Consider the following 11,257-nt stretch of genomic DNA (forward strand, 5'->3'; position numbering starts at 1 on the left):
GCTCTTCGCTTTTATTCAGTGACACTTGGGTAACACTGTTTAAGCATTGAATAAAAGCGGTATGTAAATCATTTTTTAAGGGGACCAATTCCTATACCACCATTGTGTTGCGTTTCAATACCGCCATCTAGTTGTTTAAAGCGCTGTAATATGGAAACGTATTTACTTTCTCGATTTACGATTTACAGTATTAAGTGGCAGCTCCATCGCGCCGCGCTATATTACCTCCATCTAGTGGTTTAATGTGAGAACTGCACGCAGCACAATGGAGCTGTCATTTAAAACTGTAAATCGAGAAAGTAAATCCGTTTCCATAGTACAGCGCTTTAACATTGCCATCTAGTGGTTTATTGTGAAAACTGCATGTGTAATGCTCACATTAAACCACTAGATGGCAGTATTGAAGCGCGGCACAATGGAGCTGTCACTTAAAACTTGAAATCGAGAAAGTGGCAGTAGCCCAACAGTAAGCGTTGTGAGACACAATATCATCTAATACATACAGCCGTGTGAATGATATAATTTAGTTGTGGTCACTTAACCTTATTAAGTGCACTTATAAAAACATGTACTTCTGTTAAATCAGTTTGGTCTAACTGGCTTTGAACCACGCGGTCTTTAACATACGATATGTCTCATTATTCCGTACAAATGTACATTAAAGGAGACGGTATCTGACTGCAAACTCAATAGTTGCACATAAACCAAACTACACGCTATACAATATTTTTCAAGAATACTTTATTTGGGGAACTGAAAGAACTGTCAATTTCTTCAATCAAATATCAAAAGCAAACAGTGACATAGCTAAGACACTCAAGTGTACAAACGGGATACTGATCATTTACACAGGGCACAATCATGTTGAATTAGATCCGTTTTATTTGAATAGTATAGTCACTTTAATCATTCGAAGGTTAGGTTGCATTTGTATAAAAAATATATTCTACAAAAATTCTGAGAATTCAAATAGCGAGGTGTCTAAAGTGACCAAGTGCATCTTCTTCATCAGTCCAAACCACGTCTCCTCCTTATCGCGTTTCTGTTGCTCCAGCAAGCAGAGCTTGTCATACTATAGGAAGACTGCTTCTTATCACTGATTTTAAAATACATCTAGTTGTATATCAATGTAGTCATCTCTGAACGCCACAACAATACACCTTGATAGAGATCAGACAGTCCTCAGAGCATTCTTGATGTTGATAAAGCTCTAACTAGTGCGTTAGAGACTTCTTAAAGACTTAATCTGTGTCGGTTGGCTTTCAAATACTCCTTAAATGTTTGCTGGATGAACTTTGATATGTCAAATTGAATACCTAGCTCATGATAGACAGATTTGGTACATTCACACTGTTTCGTTGTATCAATCCAATTTCAATTGATACAATCTATAGTGTCTTAGCTGACTGATTGATTGATTGGAAAAGCCTTGGTCTGAGTGGTCAGGGAAGTCACATGATCTACTTCCCCTGCTGTGATTTCCTTCCTCTCTGTGCCTCTCCCCTCCTAACCCCCCCCCCCCCACATCCACCTCAGTAATCCTGCATCACCGGCAGGCCATATCCGGATAGGGCAGCATGGACATCCTCAGCAACGTCACAAGCAACCCACACTGTGACCAGGATCATTCTCGGCTGCAGCAGAGCGATAGCACCTCTCTATGCTCCCAGTCCTTGGTCCTACTCCAACCCACAAAGGCCTGTCCCTGGAGAAGGGCACCTGGTGAGGGCAGCCACTGGTACCACCCCCTGGTCCTGCCCTTCTGCTTGGGTCCTGAGACCTGGACCCGACACAGGCCCCGTCAGACACCGCGTTTTGGCTTCCATCTCCTCATACGCCAATGTGAGCAGAAACTGGTTTGAAAAACCTGTTCCAACTGGCTCAGACCAGTTCTTAGAGTCTGAGGAGACTATGCTTAGAACAGTACACCCTGCTAGTCATCTCAGCTTAGACCGGGTTACATCCAGGACAATCTGAGGTTACTTCTTCTTGGCCTTGCCCTCCGAAGTCCTCTGGGTCTGGCCGTTGCTGGCCGAGGACGCTATGGCAGTCTGGGGTCGAGACGGGGCCGTCCCCTCCCTGCCCGGGTCCGAGAGGGCCTTGGCCGTCTCCGGCCTGGCTTTGGCTGTCTCCGGCCGGGGCCTGGGCCTCACGTCGGGCTCCCAGAGGAAGAACTCGTGGAGCAGGGTGTTGACGGTCTCCGGACACTCCATCATCACCATGTGGCTGCCGTCATCGATGATCTTCAGGAAAGCCAGAAGCAGGATCTGGGAGAGGGGACAGACAAGATGGGTGTGTATATATAGAGATGCCGACAGACAGACAGACAAGACAGACAGACAGACAGACAGACAGACAGACAGACAGACAAGACAGACAGACAAGACAGACAGACAGACAGACAGACAGACAGACAGACAAGACAGACAGACAAGACAGACAGACAAGACAGACAGACAGACAGACAGACAGACAGACAGACAGACAGACAAGACAGACAGACAAGACAGACAAGACAGACAGACAGACAGACAGACAGACAGACAGACAGACAGACAGACAGACAGACAAGACAGACAGACAAGACAGACAAGACAGACAAGACAGACAGACAGACAGACAGACAGACAGACAGACAGACAAGACAGACAGACAGACAGACAGACAGACAGACAAGACAGACAGACAGACAAGACAGACAAGACAGACAAGACAGACAGACAGACAGACAGACAGACAGACAAGACAGACAGACAGACAAGACAGACAGACAAGACAGACAGACAGACAGACAGACAAGACAGACAAGACAGACAGACAGACAGACAGACAGACAGACAAGACAGACAGACAGACAGACAGACAGACAGACAAGACAGACAGACAAGACAGACAGACCACTCACCTCCGCCATGCGTTGGTCCTCCTCCACGGGGACAAACTTGTCGTGCATGCCGTGCACCAGCAGCGTGGGCACGGTCAGCTCGGCGTGGTACACCTCGTCGCCCTCCGGCCAGTACTGGCCACTCATCATGGCCCGCAGGACGAACGAGGACACGCTGAAGGCGTTGTTCTCCTTCAGAAGTTGCTTCTCCTTGGCGCCCTGGCGGGCGAACCCCGCCCTGGGGAGGACGAGAGAGAGGCGAGGCATGTACACACGTACACACAGTACACACACACCCACACACACACACGTGCATAAACGCCTGCACACACTCACGCACGCTCATACACACCACACACACACAGCTTACTTTAGGAAGCTCCAGGCCAGGCAGGGAGAGAGGCAGTGCAGCACGCAGGTGGGCAGGTTGAATATGGAGCAGAGGCTGGGCTCCAGGGCCGTGGGCCCCCCTCCGTTGATCATCACCACCTTGTGGACCTGCTCGGGGTACTCGTGGGCCAGGAAGGTGCAGAAGGACACCCTGGATGGACACACAGGGACAGAGAGTGACGCTTCCTCCTGTTCCCCAGGAACGCAGAAGTTCTGTTCTTACCTCAGAGTAGAACTCAGTGAAATTTCTAGTATCAAATGACATACTTGCTTCATCCCAAGGAAGTGAGGTTAAAGCTATTCGGCCATGACTCACCCATAAGAGTGTCCAATGAGAATATTCCTCTTCCGCGCGTATCTCTTGAAGATTACCCTCATGTCCTCGGCCAAAGCGTAGAAGGTGAACGCCGCCGCAATCTGCGGCGCCGAGCTCGACCCATGACCCGCCAGGTCCGGGGCGACGACCTCGTAGCCGAGCTGCGAAAAAAAGTCCAGCTGGCTGCCCCAGATGTCCAGAGAGCCGCCGACGCCGTGCACGAAAAACAGCGCCACGTCGGCGTGCGTGCCCTTACAGGAAGTGATCTTCCTCTCGCAATCTATCACCACCGTGCGCTTGGGCTTCCGCCTGCGCCTCCGCGTTTGCTGGGCCTGATCGGACTGGCCCGGGGTCGGCGTGACCCCTGCCCCTGGTTCTGCCCCGGCACCGGCTCCACCTGCCCCTCCTCTCTCGGGCGGGGGCCCAGGAGGGCTGGTCGAGGGGCTGGGTGAAGGGCTGGAGCTGTTGCAGTCCGTGAGCTCCACCTCGGCGGTGCTGCCGGGCTCTCCGTTCTGGCCCTGCAGCAGCTCCTGCTTCCCCGCCTCCCCCAGGTTCTCGATCAGCAGCTGGCCGTTCCGATACACCGTGATCTTCCGTTTGCAGCTGACGCTGCCGCCTTGGCCCCCGGGCTCCTCCACCACCGGCCGCTCGGGCACCATGTGTCTGACTCGCAGGACGCGGCCCGGCTTTGCCTCCACAAACTCATAGCCGTCGGCGGGTTCCGACGTTTCTATGGGGACCACCACGTTGGCCGATTTCCCTGTGAGGCAGCATAGGAGGCTCTCCACCAAGCTGGTTAACATGGCTGCCTGTCTGGTGGTGTCAACACACACACACACGGCCACACACACACACACACACAGCCACACACACACACGGCCACACATACACACACGGCCACACATACACACACGGCCACACACACACGGCCACACACACACACGGCCACACATACACACACGGCCACACATACACACACGGCCACACATACACACACGGCCACACACACACGGCCACACATACACACACGGCCACACACACACGGCCACACACACACGGCCACACACACACGGCCACACACACACACGGCCACACATACACACACGGCCACACACACACACACACACACGGCCACACACACACGTAAATATGAGTCATTTCCATTTGAGTCACAGGCGGAACCATCTGTCTAACCTAAGAGAACACAAATACGGATTTAATCACGCAATAATTTGCCCAACACTAAAATTGACCTTGTGTACAGTACACAAACACACTGACGGCTCAAAACTACAATTGTTCAATTTGTAAAGATCCATTCCCGAGCCTGTAGATGCTAATGCACATGTTTAACTTGGAGGACATGACTCCAAGCAGCCCGCTACACACTATGGACTGTTTGCACAGAAACAGCAGCACATGTTTTACCTGTCTCTTCGTAGGAAGAGGCCTGGGACAGAGTAGCAACACATTACCCCTTTAGCATTAGCATTAGCATCCCAACATAAAGCCCGGCCATTTTCAGACGTGGCTTACACACAGGCAAGCTTCTTCCTCTAGCGTGGCCTTGGGAGTATTAATAGCAGGGGACAGTAATAGGCTGTGAGTCTGAGCTGGCTACGCTGAGACAATGTGGTCACTACACACCGCCTCTTTCCACTGTGAGGACAATGGGAGTCCGTATCAGAATCAGAATTCTGATTCTGATTCTATGCACAGCCTCTTTCCACTATGAGGACAATGGGAGTCATGATCAAACCCATGGTCAAGTGTGAAGCAGAAAGCACAGAAACTTCTCTGAATCTGAATCTCTGTGTTGTGCTCTCACACGCACATTCTCACAGATCAAAATTGAATCGTGCGACTCAGTGGTGGCGCATTTGACGGCAGATCAAGGGGTACCAGGTTCAAATAACCCGAAAGTCGCTTTGGATAAAAGCGTCTGCTAGATGAATGCCTGACGTTCTGTAAAAACACCCTCAAATCTATCTTAAGGCAGCCCTGAAGACATTGGTGAGTTACTGTCATTTAGATTCAATCACACAGAATTTGAATCTCTCCTTAGGCACAGCGGAGATCCATAGGGAGACAGAATGAATACTGCTCTTGTTTCCCCTTGCTGTGGCTGTGAGAGGGTGCTTGTTTACCAGTCTTGGCTGGTCTGCACCAGTGGCATTATCCTCCCTGCTGCTCTCGTCCTCAGGGCGGATTACACCTCTCCCCTCAATCCACACACACTGCAGCTTTCTCCCTGGAAACAGACCGGCAGAGAGGAGCATGGACAGATAGAGACTGAACACAAGAGATTAGCTGCTACATGCTCAATTTCATACCCAGGCAAATATATGTTGCCTCTTGAAGCTATAAAGTCCATTCAAGGTGTGCCAGCTAGGACAGCATGTGTGTATTAGTTCCAATTGCCCATGCTAGACTGGGAATAATAGTAACAATGTATCTTAGCATTTCTTCTTCTGGAACCAGTTGTTCTGAATAACTATCCAGTGCTTTGTCTGGATGACATTTCAGCTCAGTGTCTAGACACCACACTGACCAGTTCCCCATGGACTGGACCTCACACTGGTGAAACTGGTCCTTGATCTTCTGATGTACTTTTATATGCACAACTTTGGATGAAAGAATCGGCGAAATGATTCAAATGTAAATGTGATTGCGGGACATTGTCTCAGAACCATCAGTAGTAGACACTTGATGTGTTACAATAGTGATACGTGAGAAGGACAGACAGCACGGTCTGGATTAAGCACACTACGGTTTCCAAGTGTTGACAGTTTCTGGATTGCTAAAAGTCAACAAACATTAGGTTAATCCCTGTGCCTTGAGCGGACATTTAGCTGCGGAGAATTCTTTATGTCACTGTTAAAGAGTTAAGCATACAATCGAGCTTATTTCTGACGATCTAATTCTGAATTACTCTGGCACATGGAACAGAGTTGAAGGACAAGTATTGCGAAGTGTCAAGAATGTCATGCTTGGTCATTTAACACCGATGTATTCGGTCCTTCCTGATAAACTGACAGGAATCAATATTCTATAACGAGCAACTGGTCAGTGCTATCCCCAGGCCCTCCCGACAATAACAAAGCGTGCGCGTGGACTGAATAGGCACTTGACCATTTGCAAATGTCTGATGCAGCAAACAAGCCCAAAGCAAATTCCAGAATGTTTTCCTTCTATTGAACATGATAGGGTTGTCACCAACGATCGTTACACGATGAAATCCTCACAAAATAAAATATTTAACTGCACATGTTCATATTGTATTGAGCCTTTACTCTTGATAATAAATTATACCACCGTACAAATCATCTTACCTTATTAGCGAGACGATTTCTTGGGTGTTTTTTTTTCCTATGCTGCTTTCAGTGCCGTGGGGGAAACAGGCGAGCTATAATCTGTTTCAGCCAATCCAATAATCTAATTTAACTGCCGCTCCGTTCCCGCTTTAAACATCAACGAGTAATTTAGGCTGCTATATGCTGAGAGAATAATCACGTCTGCCCAAAAATGCTACAAGTCGAGCCCACATGTAGGCCTATTCCTTTAGGCGCATGGACGCGCCAGGTTCACCTACATGTCTAGGTTTACATAAAAGTGCTCCTTTGGCGCGTCCGACTATCCCACGATCCTTGAATAATCTGAATCCAGCGATGCCCTCTACTGATTGATTGAGGCACGGCTGCGAAGCATCCGAATGGATGAAATATCCAGCAAGGTAGTTTGTGCGTTTCTAAATCCACAACATGATTGATTGAAAGTGGAAACTTGAACCTTAACCAACACACATGCATGCAACAGGTAGGCTACAAGTTACGACTCTGGCATAGCCACAGCGTCCAATGTCAAAATATGGAAAGCAAGTATTCTCTTTCCAACTTCGTTAAAATAAAGAAACTATTTTCATTATTTCTCTATCGCGCTCTCTCTCTCTCTCTCTCTTGGTTCTTGGTTGGTGCTGATGTGGTTGCCATGGTTATCTTGTTAGGCCTACCGTTTCCAAGGAGTGCAGCTAATCTGACAGGCAGAGGCCTAAATAAATAAACTCGTCGCTTTATTTATTTGTACATAGCATAATTTTTATATCAATGCTGCTTATCAACATTTTGGGAGCTTTGCATCCACCAAGATGCTGGTGGCCGAAGGACTGGACTACAACACTTCAGAACAAAGTGTTTATTTTTATGGTGCTAGCCTGTAATGATAAAACAAGTCACAGCGTTTCTATTTGTGCCTGGCCTTCTGTGTCAGAAAAAAAGGTAAATTAAAATGTTCTTCAGACCCGTTGTAATATAACCCGGAACTCAACTGGAGTCGCTAGTATGACCACGTGGGCAGTCGATATCCAATGGACAGTCTTAGGGGTGGGGCTGTCAAATGCAGCACACTGTCCATCAAATTCAGCCATTGTGCTGCTACAGCTAATAAGCTAACGTGGGTAGTGCAGCGTTGTAATAGCTAGCTATAGTAGCGTTCAACTTAATTGGATGTCTTTAGCATGGTGGTATTATCTGCCAGTAACGTTGTATTTACGGTAGATGATACTCTTACAGTAAATGGAGAACGAAGACTGCAAGTGTCTGCTGTTTAATTCATGTGGATAGTTTACTGCCAGCCATCATTGATAGCGTTAGATGACAGCTAGCTAATGCTGGCTAAATTTTGCTAGGCTGCTAGGCGTTCACATCACCAGCAGGCAGGCGTAGTCACACTTGCTGGCGGTTAACCTGAAAATCTTTTGCATAGTTATCTGTAGCAATTTTTATTAAATTGCATTTTCAAACGACCATTCACTCTCCGACAGCTTCGCTATCTTCGGTGGCATCATGGATAAGGTAACGCGAAGCATTTACGCTAAATACATCTCGCTGTGTAGCTAGTGGTAGTTTAGCTCGTGGGTCGGAGGCTCCGTCTATATATTGGAGCTTAATAGTTCCATGGGAGAAAATAGATAATTCACAGACTTAGCTATCTTAAACGTATGATTTTTTGATGTGTGACATTCAGCTAGAAAATAGCTCAATGTGTCGGGTGTTTTCGCAGGAGCAAATGTGTAGTTTTAATTTAGAAAGTTTAGTAACAGCTATAAAGTCTGTCATTTTCAGTGTATAGTCGGAACCTTAGCAATACGCCGATAACATGTACCCAACGTCTCTGTTGTGTTGATTAGGGAACGCCTCAGTCTGAAGACTCTGAGGGGTTTTGCAAGAAATGTTTTCGTGACACTGGTCACTGTGCTACTGCACAATTTATCATGTTAAAGCTGTAAAACTTTGCGACAAAATTGTGAAAGTTGTCAACTCATCCTTGCTCTGTCATACTGCATGTTGCCGTTCAGGTTTGCCATACAGCTTTTTTTTATTTTTATCTTCTCACAGGCAGATTTCTTGAAAGGTCTCCCGGTTTACAATAAAAGTAATTTCAGCAGGTTCCATGCGGACTCGGTGTGCAAAGCATCTGTGAGTATTTTGATTCCATCACAATATCCCTGACAAACTCGATGTTGCGCAATTTACGTGATACCTGAACGTGTTTGGTTCTCCATTAACAGAACAGAAGACCCTCGGTGTATCTCCCGACCCGCGAATACCCCTCAGAGCAAAGTGAGTATATAAGTCATTACAGGAAAGCACAGTGTTGATCATCCCAACAGTTTTTAATCCCGGTTATTAGTTTTAATCATAAGTGTGTTAAAGATTGTTTGAATATTTACACTTGATCTTCACAGTTATTGTTACTGAGAAAACAAACATTCTCCTGCGCTACCTTCACCAACAATGGGACAAAAAGGTAAGTAGATGGGCTGCTACATGCAAAAATAAAATAAAAAAATGCACGATTGCATGCTAATAATTCATCTTCCTCAGCCAAGAAGTGGGTTTAGCACACAGAGCTAGCTAAACTCTGGAGAAAAAAGAATCCCACTGAGTCCTGAGTGAACTGTCTCACCTTACCTTGCTTGTTTTGTTCACCAGAACGCTGCAAAGAAGAGGGAACAGGAGCAGGGGGAGGGGGGAAGTCCGGCTCCCCCCAGGAAAATAGCCCGAACAGATAGCCAAGAGATGAACGAGGACTCATAAGTGAGTGAGTGTGTGTGTGGGTGTGTGTGACATCCACCAAGATGACTCTTAGTGGACCGACAGGCGCAGTCGCACAGACGAAGACGGAATATACACCACTTGGAAGAATTTTAAATTACATGCAGCGCTAATACAATGCATTGTTAGGTTAAAGAGAACCTTATTGGGGACAATGAAGCAAGTTTGTTACCTTTTTTTGGTGTTTTTTTCTTTTTTTTGTTACCTTTTTTGTTGTTACTTTTGGGCAAAGAGCTTCCTGCGAGGCAAAGGCCTCTTCTCAGCATCACTGCCCAAACTCGACCACATAAGGAGGCCTCAACACGTCTTCAACACACTCACCATCAGCCTCTCCTGAACCCAAGACCCTCAGAAACATGGTCTGCACTACAGACCCCCCCGGCCCACCCCAACACCCCCCCCCCCCCCCCCCCCACCGCCTGTACACACCTATTAGGGTTCTTTATGCATATTGTACATTCTGATTTGAAAGTATATATGTGACTGTTATGTCTGTGGTTTAACGTCGTGCTGGTTTTACTAAGATGTTTGTAAATGAGTATTGCCCCCTGCTGGCCAACTGCAAAATAGACTGAACAGCTTTTGCTTCTCTAAAAACATTTGGGAGAGAGAGAAAAAAAAACGTTTGAGTAATGGCAAGCTGTTATGTGTATTAATTAGACAAGTGTCTTAAGTCAAGTACCAGTCAAATTGTACACTTGGCTAATTAGTTATGTTTGTCTATGTAAAGATTTGAACTTGCACAACTAGCCTAACTGATAGTACAAGTAGCATTAAGCAGCATGTCAGGGTTGGAACGAATGTATTCATAAAAACCTCCTGTATATAACCATTGGCAGCCCTAGGATAGTGACTTCATATTTAATACAACATTGTATTGGCCTTTTTCTGAAAATAAATGTGTGGCTATAACAGACATTGTTGTACAGGTGAAGAGAGAAAGCACTCAATCCCAGAGATGGGGGTTACCCTGCCCTCCATGTCTGATCGGGCTGGCAAGCTGGTGTTAGGAGTTGTCTGGGATGTCAGAAAAGACCACCCCGCCATTGAATGCACAAATAGCACGCACAGCAAGGTGCAGCTGCTGTCTTGCCTTGTTTCCACACCTTCAGACTGAGTTTGCCGCTGTGCTGAGTCCAGTGAGAGCTTCTCGTTTACGCTGCTCGACAATATTACAGCGAGCCTCGTCCTTCTTTCAACCGTAGATGCTGCGATGTGGGGTGACTGTGTGGTCGGTTACCTTCCCTAGCAACGCGCCACCCTGTCTGGCTTTGAGGCAGTAATGTAGCTTGTGTTCTGGACCGTTCCCACACCTTACGCCTTGCCCTATCCTGTCGTGCGTCAGGTCAATGTAGTACAAATACGGCTTCGCTCCAATGAAATGTGATGGAAAAATCGGCTTTTGTTGCGATACAAAATAAAATGTACTTGAACCTTTTTTGACCTATTTTGTAATGTGTTTGTAAGAGTGGTATGTTGAGAAAGAGTGCCGTTACTGTTAAGTTTACTACTAGTAAAATAAAGCATTTTAGGGATCATGTCACATTTCACAAG

General features: G+C 46.9%; 2 protein-coding genes across 4 annotated transcripts; one reads left to right on the forward strand and one right to left on the reverse strand.

Annotated features, from left to right (window-relative positions):
• Positions 1-1,534: 1,534 nt before the first annotated feature.
• abhd8b (abhydrolase domain containing 8b) lies at positions 1,535-7,530 on the reverse strand. Of its 2 annotated transcripts, none has more exons than XM_084692814.1 (5): positions 6,923-7,530; positions 3,591-4,403; positions 3,255-3,425; positions 2,906-3,122; positions 1,535-2,267 (listed from the first exon to the last, which is right to left on the reverse strand). In XM_084692814.1, the coding sequence occupies exons 2-5, from the start codon at positions 4,391-4,393 to the stop codon at positions 1,980-1,982; spliced, it is 1,479 nt and encodes a 492-aa protein (XP_084548940.1). In that variant the 5' UTR covers positions 4,394-4,403; positions 6,923-7,530; the 3' UTR covers positions 1,535-1,979. The 2 variants fall into 2 exon arrangements, with proteins under 2 accessions (XP_084548940.1, XP_084548941.1); XM_084692815.1 differs by lacking the exon at positions 6,923-7,530 and adding an exon at positions 5,738-6,871.
• A 73-nt stretch (positions 7,531-7,603) lies between these two features.
• dda1 (DET1 and DDB1 associated 1) lies at positions 7,604-9,879 on the forward strand. 2 transcript variants are annotated; one of them, XM_084692243.1, is made up of 5 exons: positions 7,604-7,864; positions 8,984-9,064; positions 9,157-9,208; positions 9,334-9,395; positions 9,581-9,879. In XM_084692243.1, exons 1-5 carry the CDS (start codon positions 7,694-7,696, stop codon positions 9,683-9,685), a joined length of 471 nt encoding a protein of 156 aa, XP_084548369.1. In that variant the 5' UTR covers positions 7,604-7,693; the 3' UTR covers positions 9,686-9,879. The 2 variants fall into 2 exon arrangements, with proteins under 2 accessions (XP_084548369.1, XP_084548370.1); XM_084692244.1 differs by lacking the exon at positions 7,604-7,864 and adding an exon at positions 7,975-8,440.
• Positions 9,880-11,257: the final 1,378 nt, after the last annotated feature.

This window comes from Hypomesus nipponensis, chromosome 26 (assembly GCF_054491055.1).
Source record: "Hypomesus nipponensis isolate SF chromosome 26, ASM5449105v1, whole genome shotgun sequence".
NCBI classification, from domain to species: domain Eukaryota; kingdom Metazoa; phylum Chordata; class Actinopteri; order Osmeriformes; family Osmeridae; genus Hypomesus; species Hypomesus nipponensis.